This window comes from Scylla paramamosain, chromosome 12 (assembly GCF_035594125.1).
Source record: "Scylla paramamosain isolate STU-SP2022 chromosome 12, ASM3559412v1, whole genome shotgun sequence".
Classification (NCBI taxonomy): domain Eukaryota; kingdom Metazoa; phylum Arthropoda; class Malacostraca; order Decapoda; family Portunidae; genus Scylla; species Scylla paramamosain.
Genome location: NC_087162.1, coordinates 15,397,948 through 15,415,447, shown reverse-complemented (window position 1 = coordinate 15,415,447; position 17,500 = coordinate 15,397,948). Strand labels below are relative to the sequence as shown.

At 39.5% G+C, this 17,500-nt stretch overlaps 2 protein-coding genes across 2 annotated transcripts in view; one reads left to right on the top strand and one right to left on the bottom strand.

Annotated features, from left to right (window-relative positions):
• LOC135105737 (N-alpha-acetyltransferase 40-like) overlaps positions 1 to 5,697 on the top strand; it is a 10,193-nt gene extending 4,496 nt beyond the window's left edge. Inside the window, exons 6-7 of the mRNA XM_064014187.1 lie at positions 1 to 95; positions 5,282 to 5,697. The exon at positions 1 to 95 is cut by the window's left edge and continues 74 nt beyond it. Of these exons, the coding sequence (XP_063870257.1) occupies positions 1 to 35 (35 nt within the window). The 3' untranslated portion in view covers positions 36 to 95; positions 5,282 to 5,697. The remainder of the gene's footprint in view (positions 96 to 5,281) is intronic.
• Positions 2,676 to 17,500, bottom strand: part of LOC135105734 (dihydropyrimidine dehydrogenase [NADP(+)]-like) — a 31,679-nt gene continuing 16,854 nt past the window's right edge. The window contains exons 5-21 of the mRNA XM_064014176.1: positions 17,285 to 17,375; positions 16,702 to 16,928; positions 15,232 to 15,382; positions 14,659 to 14,828; positions 14,298 to 14,508; positions 13,944 to 14,128; positions 11,358 to 11,455; positions 10,425 to 10,542; positions 9,994 to 10,158; positions 9,723 to 9,875; positions 8,133 to 8,253; positions 7,884 to 8,003; positions 7,294 to 7,436; positions 6,916 to 7,095; positions 6,337 to 6,558; positions 5,771 to 5,928; positions 2,676 to 5,438 (exon numbers count right to left, since the gene is read on the bottom strand). Coding sequence (XP_063870246.1) covers positions 5,330 to 5,438; positions 5,771 to 5,928; positions 6,337 to 6,558; positions 6,916 to 7,095; positions 7,294 to 7,436; positions 7,884 to 8,003; positions 8,133 to 8,253; positions 9,723 to 9,875; positions 9,994 to 10,158; positions 10,425 to 10,542; positions 11,358 to 11,455; positions 13,944 to 14,128; positions 14,298 to 14,508; positions 14,659 to 14,828; positions 15,232 to 15,382; positions 16,702 to 16,928; positions 17,285 to 17,375 — 2,622 coding nt within the window. The 3' untranslated portion in view covers positions 2,676 to 5,329. The remainder of the gene's footprint in view (positions 5,439 to 5,770; positions 5,929 to 6,336; positions 6,559 to 6,915; positions 7,096 to 7,293; positions 7,437 to 7,883; positions 8,004 to 8,132; positions 8,254 to 9,722; positions 9,876 to 9,993; positions 10,159 to 10,424; positions 10,543 to 11,357; positions 11,456 to 13,943; positions 14,129 to 14,297; positions 14,509 to 14,658; positions 14,829 to 15,231; positions 15,383 to 16,701; positions 16,929 to 17,284; positions 17,376 to 17,500) is intronic.

The following is a 17,500-nucleotide window of genomic DNA, read 5'->3' as shown; positions in this document are numbered from 1 at the left end:
ACAAGATGAAGCCAACACAGAAGACTTCACTATGAACAAGAAATTTGTTATAGGCACAACTTTATTAGCTGTTCTGAACCTGTTTGGCATTGAAGGTTAGTCATATCTTAATAGTGTCTCTTCAAAATCCTTACATAATTTAGCAATGGTATCCAGTGTGTAAGAAAGATGCTGAAACGCTAAATTGTACATCTAGTAAAGTAATATGATTTGTCATTATTGTTAAGTTGGTGTTAGGGTAAATGAAACTTAGGTAAGGTATGGAGTAGAGCCAGTTGCTCAGATGTCATCTTTCATAAATATCAGATGATTTTTTGGTGTTACATCTTTATTTTCAAGACACATAGATGGCTTGATGACATCAGGATAGCTTGCCAAATTGGCAGCTCCTTTGTACAGTTCTGAGATTCTCCTATCATAGAGGTGTATCCTATATTCTTTTCTGCTTACCAGCATTTGAACATCCAATTCAGTGTTTGATATACTAGACCATTATTCTCATTTATTCTTGTCCTGATCACTGACACTGAAATTCATCATCAGTCACCCTACTTGGTCACTTTGTTGAGCCATCTTAAGGTACCCTCAGACATCCACTTCAATATACTCATAGTTCATATCTTGGTTTTTCAGTAATATACGTTTTAAAAGTATGGTAGGACTGCATGCCTAATTTGTGGCCCAAAACCAATTTTTCTTTTTGCTGTAAGTCACTGTTGAATACCTAAGGTCAGTAATTGTAAAGAATCAGAATTTGATCTCAAGATTCAAGGAAGAACTAGGATGCAAGTATGGTATGCCATTCTAAAGTGGTCAGAAACGTATCTAGCACAACTTATAGCAGATAAGATTTATTCCAAAGGAGGTGACAGTGATAAGGATTTATAGGGTAGCAGCCAACTACCTCACAAGGACAACTGGAAAACCTATTGTGACCTCAGCAATCCAAGATAACAGGGATTTATGTCATGGTTGTGTTACCACCACTGAAGATCTGCTTGGGCTAAGGCATCTCAAAATCATAGAACCAAAGCCAGTAACTTTCACACATGGTGTCATCTCACACCATTGCTGCTTACTCCAATAGGGTGCTGAGGATTTCTCTAATACTGACAATAGGTCTCAAAAATCTGCAGGTAACCCAGGGATTTATGTCAAGTGGGAACATGTTTGGATGCCACATTCATGAGAACCTCCAGTGAGACAGCTTGTAGGAGTAGACACCTTTTACTTTATCTCACTTAACTTTCTGGCTGGGAATGATATCAAGAAGACAGCTAAGTACTACTTTGTGAAGTCATAGGTGGCCTTGCTTGTGATGCTGATAACTTGAAACATGTATCACAGACCCCATGCTCCAGTTGTTGTCCCAAGACACTAGCCATGACCTTCATTTCCACACTTACAACATTCCATGGTGATGGTTGGAAGTAGAGTTATGGACCTTTATATATATATATATATATATATATATATATATATATATATATATATATATATATATATATATATATATATATATATATATATATATATATATATATATATATATATATATATATATATATATATATATATATATATATATATATATATATATATATAGACACACACACACACACACACACACACACACACACACACACACACACACACACACACACACACACACACACACACACAGTCTTCCCCTGCCTATTCATGGTTTAGCATTTGTGGTTTTGCATATTCATTTTTTTTTTTTTTTTTTTTCTCCCTAACCTAACCAACTAATGGGGAGTTTTCAGAGTTGCCAGATGTCACCACTGGCTCAGTCTTTCAGCCCAAACAGGCTGGATTATTCTTTCATTTATTATACATTACATGCATTTTTCTAGGGTTTGTAACAGTTACACATCAATATAATATAATACTGGTATTCCCTATTCAGCCCAGTCCTGAACACATGTTATTCACTTGTGACCTAAAGAAGGCTCATGTTTTTTAACACTAATGCACTGATGTGTGTGATGCCACTGCGGAGGGTATGGCTAGCCTCTGCGGGAGAAAAACCTTACCACCTTTCAAAAGTATGCAGTTGACTGCCTGTCAACCAACTCTACTGCATTTTAAGACCTAGGATGTTCATAAGATAAAACAACTCTTCAGAAGCTTTAAATGGGTCGTTATATGTGAAATTCAATAAACAGAGGTTGTTATATTGAAGGCTTACTGTACATAACAGCTCAGTCTTCTTTCACTTTATAGTGTACTGTAATTTTTTTTATTAAAATATTATGTACAATATGTGTAATTGTTTCTTGTTGTGTCGAAGTGAATTTTAAATTCACTTTATAAGGGTGAGATGTATATTTAGTGGTTTAAACTATAAACATAAGATTTCTCATACTTGTAGGGGTGGTTTCTGCATCCGCAGGTTTTAGCTTTTTATGGGAGAAATGTAACCTCACGATTAGCGATGGAACACTCTCTCTCTCTCTCTCTCTCTCTCTCTCTCTCTCTCTCTCTCTCTCTCTCTCTCTCTCTCTCTCTCTCTCTCTCTCTCTCTCTCTCTCTCTGTATGTATGTACAGTAATCCCTCAACTATTACAAGTGTTATGTTCCAAGACCCCCTGTGATAGGCGAAAATCTGTGAAGTATAAACGGTACTGTATTGAATATTTAAAAAAAAAAAATTTTTATAATTTGTGTATATTAATTTTATTATTTTATATATTTAAGCTGTTATAAACTCTCTCCACGCTTATAAACCTTTTTTACATTCTTAAACACTTTTTAAAACTCAAACTTACTTTTAGACACATCCTTATGTATTAAAAAAAATTAATAAATAAATTTGGTACACTCACCCGTGAAGATCTACAACTTGATTGATGATGATGATGATGATGATGATTAGCTGTGCAGTACTGAACAATGTAGGTGATGATGCATAGGAGAAGATTTCAGCCAATAGCCTGACATGCAGGTGGCACAAGGCAAGAGTTTGTTTTTGTTTAGAAAAACTGATCATACTGCACATTGCCTATCCATAATTTTACACCATCTTCATCCTTTTCCTGAAAATGTACAAAAGTACCTGGTGGGAATTTTATTTTCAGTTCCCCTTAAGACGAAGAAGGTATTTTATTCATTGTACTCATTGTACTGGTATATCACTGTCTCAGTTGTTTGGTGCTCACTGACCTAAACCTCACCAGAGGTGGTTTGGTAGTTTGGATGTCATCTTATACCACCATTATCAGTCAAAAAACCAATAAAGTCAATTTGGGGATCATCTTATCTGAAAGTCATCTTATCACCAAAATATACCTTAAGTTGAATCAAGGGTACAGAGCTTCATCTCTATGAATTACAATAGAGCATTTCTATTTATTAATTTATTAAATTTTAGGCTAGAAAATACTTATTTTATCACAGAAATAATTAAAATCCAAAAAGAATATAAATACCAATTGGCTGCAAAAACCTGCGATATTCTGAGCAGCCCACGATATACAGTTACATACTGTATATTTTGGCGCATGAGATGACACTTGAATGATCCTATAAACAAAAGACACAAAAGGTGGACACAAAAGGTGGGTCACCCTATACATCAGATACAAAAACAATGACCTTTGTAAATAAACAACAACCTTTTGAGGAGGTTAGACAGTAAAATAGGAGTCCGTTTTGAGAAAATGAGCTGAAATGTTTTTCTCATTGAAAAGTGTGTAAAGAAAATTTAATGTAGTACAAGTACAACATTGCTGGCATTGTTTATGAATGAACAAGACAGAAGGCTGTGTGAATATTCTCTGCTTTTCCCAAAACTGAAGGAGCTATATAAAGATCTTCAAGGCATGGAATCCCAAGCTAAGCAGCAAAGGAAAGCAAACTGGGAGAGAAGATGCATCTCTCCAGCTTGCAATGTTATATAAGGACGGTGTCCATATACTGAGAGAATATTTCAAGAATGTCAGTGTATCTAATCAAAGGAAACATAGAAGATTGCGGCTGACAGCCTGACATACGTAGGTGGCACAAGGCAAAGGTTTAGGAAAACTGATTGTATAATACATAATTTTTACACAATCTTTGTCCATCCACCCTTTTCATGAAAATGTACAAAAATATCTGGTGGGAATTTTATTTTAGGCTTAGTTTTGCACTTGAAGATGATGGTACCTTATTACTGGTAATACATTCATGGTATTCTTTCGTTGTACTGGTATATCACCATTTGTCTGGTGCTCACTGACCCAAACTTGGGTGTCATCTTATACCACCAATATCGGCTAAAACTATTAAATTCAGACTGAAATTTGGGGGTCATCTTATTTGAAAGTTGCCTTATCTTCTGAAATATATGGTATATCAGCCAGAAAGATCCACTATGTGCTGTGAGGGCACAATAGGTGAACCTGCAATAGTCGAGGGATTACTGTGTGTGTGTGTGTGTGTGTGTGTGTGTGTGTGTGTTGATCACTTAGGTAGTCAGCAACAACTGCTCTCAATGCCAGTTCTGCAAGTGTCTATCCATATCCAACAGAGAGATGCCTCTTCAATAGATGTAAATAGATGAGTGAATCCCCAGTATCCATGTAATATGCATTTCAGTGAAACATGGAGAATGTTGTGAAAGTATTATTTCAACCTGGCTGCAGAATTCCCCCAACCACAGGGAAAGCATTCTAACTATGGAAAAGATAATGGTACATATGAGCTCAGAACAATGGGCACAAATTCTGAAATCTTAAATTACTTTAAGAAGGGAGCTAGCAGTAGGTGAAACTTATCAGCAAGTGAATGATTTTTTTTATTATTCATCTGCAATCAGACTTGAATTCTTTAGAACAATAACCAATTTCACAATCCACTGTCCAGGATGCAGACCAGCATCAGCAGATTCTTAATTTTTCACAAACAGATTTTGATTATGAAATGATGTGATAGGTTGTCACTGGCTTCAAAGCTTAGAGCAGCCTTGAATGGAAACTGAAATATTCTATAGACCATCACCAAACTTTGAAGCAGCATCAAATAATCCAGTTATTATGGTTCCATGGGTAACAACTACTACTAGCAGATAGTAATCAAATAAATTTCTACTACTGAATATCTACCATTTGGAAGATTAGAACAATAAGACTAGGAAAAAATGTAAGAAAATAGAGACTTGACCAGCTAATACTTTGTGACAATATTTATCAAGACTTGACCAGCTAATACTTTGAAAAAATATTTACAGTAACTAACATCATATGAATTAGTGTTTCCTCTCTCTTCCCATCTCTAGGCCTTCACAGACAAGGCTGGACTAAGAAGGTGGTTGTCTCCCCCATCCTCAGGCTACGGGCATATCAGGAGGCGCCACAGCTGCAATGCGTGGCACCACTCCCTTCTCCAGAGGGATGCCTCGCTTTGGTATGTAGGGTGTCGTGCGCTCCACCATTCTGGGAGAAAAGCCATGAGACCTGAGTTATGTCTCCTCAAAAAAGTGGAAGATAAAGATGTAACGTATTTTTTCCCAGCTTTGTACAGTACCATACTATCAGCAATAACTACTAGAATATTACCTTAAAGAGTGGAATATAAAAGACATGACTGGGACTTTGTTCTCTTATATGTCCTCTCACATGCTCACTAAGAACTCTCAATTGTATTAATGTTACTTTTAACTCATTTTGAGCTTCAATAAAACAGAAAATTAAGTCCAGGTATTTTCCAATGATCCTTTGAATATTATGCTGAGATTAGCTGCCATTCATTAGAAGAGTAAACGTACTGGATGCAGTCGATGATTGGGCACACGGACACACACAAGGTGCAGCCAGTGCAGTCATCTGTAACCTTGGTTAGGTGAGTCTTGGGGTCAAAAAGGATGGCTTGGTACCCAGAGTCATTGCAGGTCATGTAGCACTTACCACAGTTGATACACATGTCCTGTAAAACACAAGAACATGAATGAATTGTATGCACAGCAATCCAAGTAGCAGTTTAATAGTGTGTTAGCATGCTTGAATCAGCCTACAGGACACACTTCAAATCCTGGGATGTGTGAAGATAATTTGGGCTTATCACTGGAAGAAAGACGGTTAGTAATTCTGCCCTCTAGTATGTGTGTAGTCCTACAGGAGTGAAAAACAATTTTGCCCTCCAGAGTGTGTATTAAAGTCAATACTTCAAAATACCCTAAAATCGTTTACAGCACATCATAAACAAAGATATATAAGTATAATCATCATAAATGTTTAAATATTTAATCATTAAAAATCATGTGGAGTTTGGTCTAAAAATTACAATAAAATGAACTGAATCACTTAGGTTAACTTGATAGTGTTGTTTCTTTACCTCATCAATGAGTGCCACCTTCTGTTGGCTGTTGTCCAACTCTCCATAAGCGCCCACCATGGGTAGTGCCAAACCCACCAGATCTTCCAAGGTTGGGATGTAACCCTCAGGGTTTTCTGTCAAACGTGGCTGAAGTTGTGTCTGTGGCAAGCCAAGGCTGATCTTGTGGTTGGCTATCCTCTTCTCTTTCTCCTCTTTGTATGGGCCAAAACTGGGTAAGCTCTGAAGACACAATGACATAAGGTTAGGAACAGGTATATCAATCAAACCATTTCAGGAAGATGAAAGGAGGTAAGTATATACATAATGAGGAAGGTCACATGTGGTATAGAGATAAGTGGGAGAATTTCAAAGGGTGGTAAAAGACCAATGATTGTGTGCATAAAAAAGAAACTATGAAGGGAGTACAGGATGCATGAACAATGTGCATGAATTTAAACTATAAGACTGAATTCCTAATGGAAAGAGGCAACATTACTCTAGGTTAATGCATGAAAGGAAGATAAGTCCAGCTTAATGTGCACATATTTTTCAGGTTCCCTCTCTCATGTGGCTGAGTGATAAGGACAGAAAACTCACTTCGCCCACCACATCACTGAGCTGCACCACAGACTTGCCAAGCTGGTGTTTTGGTGTTGGGGGAGACTGTCCCATCCAGTCCTTCTTGGACTTCAAGGTCCTGAGGTAGAGGAGGGCCTTGAGCCCCATCAGGTAGTCTTCGATCACAGTAAAATCTTGGTTCTGCACTGAGCTGCAAACCTGAGGATGTGGCAAGATTCTTTCTCACTGCTGAATTCTTTTCTCGCATTACTTGATATCAAACTTCACAAAATTAATTTTGTTGGCCTGACTATGCCTATTTCAAACTCAAGCATTCCTTCTAGTTCAGGAACAGATCATTCATACAATACATAACCTGAATTTATATTGATATCTATAAATCAGTAAGAGTATTACCTGAAGGGCTGAGGCACCACCCAAAAGGAACTGCAGTCCTGCATCTGCAGAGTCTATCCCACCTGTGGCCAAAATTGGGAAGCCTGGCAAGGCTCGGCCGATGGCAGTGACGGCACGCAGAGCAATGGGGCGGATGGCGTTACCTGGAAGGACTCTTTTCAATTTTCCATGTCATGATAGACAGAGAATACATAAATCAAGATTATAGATATACAAGTGTATATAGTTTTTTAAACTGTCAATCAGCTTAGATATTCTTCATCAAGGGTGCAGTAACATTGGCAGTATTAACTCTCAATCTTGCTTAGTGTTCTTGTATCCTATTTATCATAAAATGTTTATACTAGGACAACCTTTCCTGTATTAAAGTATGATGTTATTAATGTATTTTTATGTTGATTTTACAACCATCTTGTTTGTAAGATTGCTTAAGAATAATATTTTGAGAGATCTGTACACACAAAATCCTGTAAGAAATAATACCTCAAGTCCTTTTACTCCATTTGCCAACTTTACTTCACTATCACAAATCACTATATTTCTCTTTTAATGGATTAGTCTTTCCTAAAAGTAAAAACACTGGCAAACACCTGAAACTCCTCCATAGGTGGTCCTCTTCTCCTTGCCAATGGAGGGCCATGCTGACCCGTCTGGCCTTAGTCCCATCAAACCAGACACTGTGTTGGTGGCCGTCACTCCATCAGCACCTCCTGTCCATGGAAAATGTAATACACATTTCACTAATCTTTCCTTTTCCATTACCTTAATTTGTAAAGATCAGTTTCCTTTTACATACACACACATGTATCCATTGTTCTAATGATCTGATAATTACTGACCTTCCTTTGCAGCTTTGGCAATGGAAACAATGTTGGTGACATTAGGAGTGAGTTTTGCGAAGAAGGGAATCTTGGTAGCAGATCTCACCCAGCGGCAGATATTGCGTACCAGTTCTGCATCCTGTCAAACATAAGACACATTGGTACCATTCTTGCTAATCTCATTCTCCACACCAGATAGGATGAAATTCATGTCATCATGCAATAAAACCATAAAGCAATTATCATATTCACTAAAAAATTGAATATCAAGCTATATACCACTTAGCAAATATATCTAATAAAGGTGAACATATAGCAGGACAGCATAATTGCTATAACTGTACCACTTTAGTCTGTCTAGCTGTCTATCTGTATACAGGCACCACCCACCATACAAACATTCACTTTACAAACATCCAAGTTAATGAACATAAAGGGCTGTTAGCTGAAAATGTGTTCATGGCAAATTGAATGTAACTTGAGATCTGTATTGTGTGCCACCTGCTGCTTTCCACCGCCCGCTGCTATCTACAACAGTGGTAGCACCATAGCGTCTGCCAAATTGTTGGTCTATTTCACTGCAACCACAGTACCATTCAGACATCCAGACCTGCTCTTGCACTTTATCCAACTTTATCTATGTAATTCTAGTACATCCACTGACCATCATGCCTGGAGATAAACGACCACCAACTGAGGATGTTGGTGCCCCAAGGAAATGCCAAGCATCTCATTTAAAACAAAGGCAGCAATAATCAAGAAACTAAACAGTGCTGTTTATTTTGGTGGGATTTCATGCATTATTAGGTTGCACTTTTCTTCCATGGAATCATTGCATCCACTGTAACTCATATGTTGGGTGGTGCATGTACTATAACTGATGTCTACTCCTAGGAACTTCTTCCCAAAGGGATGGCTATAATGGGATCCTACAAGGCAGCAGCTAAATGCTTTATTAAAGGAGAGCTAGGGATGCGGGAATAATTACAAACATCAAACTCAGATAGCAGGAATATGTGCTGTGGTCACTGTCTACTGGCTGGCTGAGCTGACCTTTCAGTATCCCAATTTCCACATCACCTGTTGCTTCCCACCACAGCAACCCACACCCAAGCCCACTCTTAGCTATGTGGTAAGCATTTCTTCATCATCCACAATGGCCTTAGAGATCCCCAGACAAATAAAAGATTTATGTAAAGTGGCAACATAATGGGAACATAAACATCCCCAAAAGCCACAGACAAGACACCACTCAGGCAGCTCTGAGTGCTCCCCTGAAAATGGATTTCCACAGTTGAACTGAATACAGTGCCAGCTATCACTCATCCACAGAAAACCAGCTGCCTCTATGAAACAAATCAACTCTGCACCCGATGGTTCTGATTACCATGTAGTAATAATAAAAGTGGACAAAGGTTAATGAATCCCCAGTCTAGAACCATCCTTGAGTAAATTATAGGACAGAAAGAATATTAATGAGTTTTAGTATGAAAACCTTATAGTTATATCCTTTCAAGTGGTGCTCCAGCTGTAGTCTCTTATTTTAGTTCAGAATAATATGATCATTATCAGTGTTGTCTTTTTCCTTGAGATGAGGCAAGGACTTACCTGGCCACAAGCAAGACCCATCCCACGCTCTCCCATGCCATGTGGACAAGACAGGTTCAGCTCCAGCATGTCAGCACCGGCAGCCTCAGCCCGCTGGGCAAGCTCTGTCCAGTCCTCTTCATTGTAGCTGCACATGATGCTGGCAATGAGCACCTGAGTGGGATGAAGGGCATAAGGCAAGAGCTGACAACAAAATTAAATGTGTCTCAGAATTCAAGGTCAAATACTACTATTAAATATTCACCATGATCAAAATTTATATAAAAAGCACCTTGTCAGGAAAGTCTTGTTTGAGTTCTGTGACGATCTGGAGCCAATATGCACAAGTTTTCTCTGAGATGAGTTCAATGTTGAGGAAGGAGCCTTGGCCAGGGCCATACAGGTGGCCTGAGGTGGTTCCTCTCACTATACGAGGTGACACATTGGTTACTATGTCCTGAGAGGAAAAGATGAAGACTATGTATCAGGAAGAGGATGGGATGACACAATGAAATCTGATTAAAGACCACTCAGTGCTCAAAATTTATGAATTAGTTGTAGAATGTTCAGATGAGCTTTGGGTACTTTTCAACTAGCATATTCTGCAATAAAGAATATATATCTGAATGTTAGCTTTTTCATATACTTATTATATTAACATACTGGAAACTCACAGGTGTAAACACCCACTGATGTAGCATCAATACAAAAGTGATCTAATACCTTGTCTAAAACAAAAGTCTTGGTGACACAGAAACCCCATCCTGCCTCAAAGGCACGGCGAATCATGGGGCCGGAGGTGGTGGGTGGAGCAGAGGCCAGACCGAAGGGGTTGGGGAACCTAAGAAACATATCAAGTGAAATGCTATATATGCAGTATAGCAAATTGACCACCACTGTGGGGGTACTCAGACATGTTATCTTCTACATGCACACATTCAGATTTACACACATTCCCTCAAAACTTATCTTCTAATACTACAGGACTCTATATGCACATGGCAGGGGTCAGTTGTAAAGGATACCTAGTACAGTATTCTAATTTCCACAGCAAGGCCTGTCAGTTGAAGTGGATAGTCCTTGGTGCACCATAACAGACTTAACCCTTTTCCTGCACTTGTTGTGATCAAGAACATGTCCATTCATACATTCAAAGATGCTCTCCACTCATTCCTATCACATGCAACCACTCTGCCTTGCTCCACAAACATTCCCTCTTGCATCTAACACTCGCTTTACAGTGCCCATCCATCTCATTTGTGGTTTTCTCCAGAGTCTTTGACATCTTCCATCAGATATAGTCATCTTCTTCACTTGAAAAGATAAAATCTTTGGAAAGATGTGCAGGAAGAAGGCAAAGACAAACTTCATCATGTCATTTTTTTTATAAAGATGACTATGTACTCAGAAAAATATAAAATTTTAGTCATACCTGTCATCCTACTCAAGTGAGAATTTACAACATCACCTGGTGCATCACCTATACACACACACACACACACACACACACACACACACACACACACACACACAAAGCCAACATCTGTGTATTAAAATGATGCTATCATCTGTTGGTCAAGACTACAGACTGTAAGCTTTTACAAAAAAAGGTAACAAGATAATCATATCACCACCTATCAACAACCTGCCCCTTACTTGATGCCACAGATGTTGATGGAGAGGTCCACTTCATCAATGGGAGTGTAGAACTTTGGCAGGCAAGGTTTCTCTGGCACAAACATGCCATGAAGAGACTGGGCATACCAAACAAGAAACAATTATCAGACTTTTCTCCTTATCTGATACATCATACTTGATGCTTTTTAGTGTGACTTGCTACCAGGGCTGGCATTAACCCCCCTCTCATCACCAAAAAAATTTTTTTTTTTAAATATTTTACATATCAAAATTTATTTTTATATCATTAATAAACAAGGTCAATATATGTACATATCCATAAAAATGTAAAAGTAGTCAAGCCTGACTCATTCATTTCCTGTATAGTATAAGGTAACACAGGCTTTGTCCAACTGGACCAACCTGTATCAGCATGACCTAAACAAGTGTGTGTTCTTCATTAATGGAAAGTGTCAAAATCTTTCCAGATCTAACTCCTGTTGTGACTTTAGGCACCTTGCCAAAAACATCTCCACTAACTTTGCTTCTTTATCTTTCCCTCCTTTATTTCAACCAGATGGCACCACTGCCATCTCATCTATTTCTAAAGCTGAACTCTTCCCTCAAACCTTTGCTAAAAACTCTACCTTAGATGATTCAGGGCTTGTTTCTCCCTCTTCTCCACCCTCTGACTACTTCATGCTACCCATTAAAATCCTTCGTAGTGTTTTCCATGCCCTCACTGGTCTAATTCCTTGGAAAGCTTATGGACCTGATGGGGTCTCTCCTATTGTTTTCCGAAACTGTGCCTCCGTGCTTGCACCCTGCCTAGTCAAACTCTTCCAACTTTGTCTATCAACATCTACCTTTCCTTCTAGCTGGAAGTTTGCCTAAATTCAGCCTGTTCCTTAAAAGGGTGACCATTCCAGTCTCTCAAACTACTGTCCTATTGCTTTAATTTCCTGTCTCTCTAAAGTTTTGAATCTATCCTCAACAGGAAGATTCTTAAATGTCTGTCACTTCATAACCTATCTGGCTGCCAGTATGGGTTCTGTCAAGGCTGTTCTACTGGTGATCTTTTGGCTTTCCTTACTGAGTCTTGGTCATCCTCTTTTAGGGATTTTGGTGAACCTTTTGCTGTTGCCTTAAACATATCAAAAGTTTTTAATAGAGTCTGGCACAAAGCTTTGATTTCCAAACTATCCTCCTACAACTTTGTAACTTCATCCCAAGTTTCTTTTCTGACCATTCTTTTGCTGCTGTGGTAGATGATCACTGTTATTCTCCTAAATCTATTAACAATGGTGTTCCTCAGGGTTCTGTCCTGTCACCTATTCTCTTCCTATTATTCATCAATGATCTCAGCCAAATTTCTTGTCCTGTCCACCCCTACGCTGATGATACCACTGTGCACTTTCCCATTTCTTTTTGTAGACGTCAAACCCTTCAGGAAGTAAACAGTTCACACAGGGAAGCCACAGAATGCCTGACTTCTGATCTCTCTAAAATTTCTGATCGGGCAGAGCAAACTTAATGTTGTTCAATGCCTCAATAACTCAATCACTCCATCTTTCAACTTGACACAACCTTCCATACAACTATCCCGTCTTCTTCAGTTACACTCAATTGTCTCCCTCTTCTACACTGAACATCCTCAGTCTGACCTTTACTTATAATCAAAGCTGGAAACTTCACATCTCATCTCTAGCTAAAACAGTTTCTGTGAAGTTAGGAGTTATGAGCCATCTCTGCCAGTTTTCTCCCCTCCCCACAGCTGCAAACTCCGTACAGGAGCCTTATCTGTCCGTGTATGGAGTATCTTTCACATGTATGGGGGGGTTCCACTTACACTGCTCTTTTAGACAGGGTGGAATCAAAAGCTTTTTGTCTTATCAACTCTTCTCCTCTAACTGACTGTCTTCAGCCTCTTTCTCATTGCCACAGTGTTGCATCTCTTGCTATTTTCATGTCAAATGCTTTTCTGATCTTGTTAGCTACATGCCTCCCCTCCTCCTGCGGCCTTATTGCACAAGGCTTTCTTCTTTCTCTCACCCCTATTCTGTCAACATCTCTAATGCAAGAGTTAACTGGTATTCTCAATCATTCATCCCTTTTTCTGGTAAACTCTGGAATTCCCTGTCTCCTGTATTTCTACCTTCCTATGATTTGAACTCTTTCAAGAGGGAGGTTCCAAGACACTTATCCTGTAATTTCTAACCACCACTTTTGACTCTGTTTGGGGACCAGCACCTCAGTGGGCCTTTTTTTTTTTTTTTTTTCTCTCTCTCTCTTACCTGGTACCCTCCTACATGAAAAATAAAGACCCTTAAAACCTTTTGATTCACTTGATTACTTTTTAATTGCTTGTTTTAACTGATTTACATATAAATATGAGGAATAAAAAAAAACAATAATCCCCCCCAAAAAGGGTTGTTAAAAAAAAAAAAAAAATTCAAACCCTGCTTGCTACTGAATATTCTAAGCTCATATGATAATGATAAGCTAAAGGATTTTTCACAGACTTATATTCGTGATACATTGTTAGAATCACGACAAAGATGCGAGGATAGACACCAATACGACATGACTAAATGAAGTGTAAAACAATGAACAACACAAGTATACCTGCAAGTATTTGTGTATACTCCAGGCAGCAGTCTTGCCATCATTGACACTTTCCACAGTGGTCTCTGCAACACCAGCAACATCCCCACCACAAAACACTCCCTGTGTGAGTGTCGCCATGGTATTGGGATCCACCTCAGGTAGGCCCCAGCGGTTCAGCTTGACAGGGGCAAGGGCTTCCTGGACTGTGAGGGAGCAGCACCTGGTGTCACTATACTTTTACCTCTCGTCTTTCATAACAGCATCAATCAAAGCAATTTCAAAAATGAATTATTCACACCTTTGTCAGAGTAATGACATATACTGTAATCATGTACATAATCATCATGGAGTAACACTAGGAAGGAAGCTTACCATCCTTATCAGAGAGTCCTGAGCCAAAAGCAGATATAATATAATCACACTTGAGCCGCACAGTCTGGTCCTCATCCTCCAGCCAAGTGCCATCCTCTGCCTGCTCTGTCCTGACAAACTCCATACCAGAAACGCGGCCATTCTTTGTCAGTACTTTACGGGGTGAAAGGAAGGGCAGGAACTCACACATCTCTTCCCGAGCAAGCTCCATCTGGAAAGGATGTTAGGGAGCTGCATCTTACCAGAAAAGCTTTACTTTATATGTACCTGCCATCCAACTTGTCAAGATAATGAAGTTAGATCATGTATAATAAGTTACGGAATAAGAGTTTTCTTCATATTTCTTTCTGTGAGAACAGACCTCTTCTGGAACGGCCCGGATGTTGGTGAAGCCTTTCCTGAAGACAACAAAGACTCGCCTGGCACCACAGCGAAGAGCAGACGTAGCACAGTCAAAGGCAGTGTCTCCAGCACCCAGCACCAGCACCACTCCTTTCACTTCAGGCAGCTGAGACTTGCACTGACACATGCCTTCAGAGGAATATGACTTCATGTTACTGGATTCTAAGATTCAACTAAAATGAGTTTTAATGAAGATTTTGATTGCCATAAAGGTTTGGATAATTCTGATGTACAAGGCTAAATAATGGAAAAACTTAAAATGCAAGATTATATAATCCTAAGACAAGAAAATAGTACATGAAAATCCACAAAAACAGACAACTAGGGGACCTGCTGCTCTATATAAACTACCAGTCTATCTATTTACTGGTATGGAAGAACATGAAACAAATAGGACATAGGTACCTGAAAAATATTTTTATAAGATATGACATAATTTCTTTCATATTAACCAATTGCAAAAAATGAAGAACAGGACAGTACTATGAATGTGAATGTAACCAAAAAGCAATACAAGTAAGAGTAAACTGACCTGTCTTGCTGACAGCTGTGACCTGAGGCAAGAAGTCCTTGCTAGTATAGAAGCCCATGCTGGTGTTCAGGTCAGCAAAGATGCCTATTTTCTTAGGCTGTGGTAGACCAATGCCCATAAAGATTGCCTCATAGCCCTCATTCTGCAGCCCCTGTCATTGGAGGGAAGACACTTTTATTAGGCTTGGCTATATACATGTACAGTATTGTGTTTTGAAATCCTTAAAATTTTACCAAAAGACATGCCTATGGAAGAGGTCAGGTGGGTAGGTCAATGTGCAGAATTGCTGCTCCTAACCGGTCTTTTTTTTTTTTATGCACAGGATGCATACCCTACTTAACATCTATGGCAATTTCAGTGGGTAGTCGGCTTTTGGTTTGGTCAAGTTAAGTTAGGTTAGATTTGCCATATCCCCGGTCAGGAAGAAAGGGGAATGGAGTTTTACCTTCCACGAAGTCAAAATTCTTATCTGAGAAATTTCCAAAATTTTTTGGGGGGAATCCGGGGAAATTTCCCTTGGTTCTTAGAGAAATTTTCTATATTTTTCGTGGCAGCTTTTTTTCAGTGGCTTCCCCGCCCACAAAAACTCCGCTTTCTCTACAAGTCCAACTTGCATTTTTACCGTTGGGTATAAGAATGTTCAAAAGCACTGCATGCTTTACCAGTGGTTGTATGGCCAGTGCCCACTACTCACAGCGAACGCAGCGACCATCAGGACTTAAGTACACGCTGGTCGACTGTGTCTCACCACTATAATGAACCTGAGGGAAGTTAACTCTGCCCATGTCTTCACACTTGTGCTCAGCCTGGAGGCACAGGCTGGCCCCTCCAGGGCACAAGCCCCATGTGGCAATTCCGTACTTGCATCTACCTTAACAGCTTACTAGCATAGGAACCTGATTACGGCTGAGATGGTTTTGTTACTTAGCAAGCAAACGAACAAGGGTATCTGTGAAGCGAGCCTTTTATGCTTCCCCAACCTGAATTACTGCAAACGTCATTATACTAGAGTTTTTTTTTTTTTTTTATGTAGGAAGGATACTGGCCAAGGGCAACAAAAATCTAATAAAAAAAATGCCCACTGAAATGCCAGTCCCATAAAAGGGTCAAAGCAATGGTCAAAAATTGGTGGATAAGTGTCTTGAAACCTCCCTCTTGAAGGAATTCAAGTCATAGGAAGGTGGAAATACAGAAGCAGGCGGGGAGTTCCAGAGTTTACCAGAGAAAGGGATGAATGATTGAGAATACTGGTTAACTCTTGCGTTGGAGAGATGGACAGAATAGGGGTGAGAGAAAGAAGAAAGTCTTGTGCAGCGAGGCCGCGGAAGGAGGGGAGGCATGCAGTTAGCAAGATCAGAAGAGCAGTTAGCATGAAAATAGCGGTAGAAGACAGCTAGATATGCAACATTGCGGCGGTGAGAGAGAGGCTGAAGACAGTCAGTTAGAGGAGAGGAGTTGATAGACTCTTACCTGTACTGTGATGTCAGATATGGAGAGCTTTCGCCCAGTGAACACCTGCACGCCAAGGTCCTTCATCAGATCCACCTCGAACTTGACCACCTCATAGGGCAAGCGGTACTGGGGTATCTCCGAGGAGCTGAGGCCGCCCACGAAGTCATTCTTCTCATAGATGTGGATGTTGCGGTACCCAAGGCGGCCCAGGAATGTTGCACAGGATATGGAAGCTGGACCACATCCTGCCGAGTGTGGAATAGGTGTCATGATCAGCAGTGGATGTGGTGAACATCATCATGCATTACAATGACTTCCAGGCACATTTACTGACGCACGTATGTGATAGGAATAGCCTATATCAAACATTAGTCCTACAGTCATACATGATCTTATAATGAATACTGACATTGTGTTACAATAAAAGCCTGTTTTAATCTACATATTACCGATACTCGAGTTACATTAAATAGGGAGTTATATTGGTACGAGTGTGATGTTTTCTCTCTAGCAACACATGAGCTGGCTGTGGCCCATGACACCGATGGGAGCACCTCGTGACGGCAGGGGCGCGAGGTGAGCCGCGGCATCAAACACTCACCAATGAGGGCAATCTTGGCGTGGTAGCTTTCAGGAAGGTTGTCCGGCACGTCAGGCGGAAGCACTTGGCGGATGTTCATCTGCCGGAAGATCTGGGGGAGACAAAACAAAATAAAATAAATAAATAAATAAATAAATAAATAAATAAATGAATAATGATAATAATAATAATAATAATAATAATAATAATAATAATAATAATAATAATAATAATAAT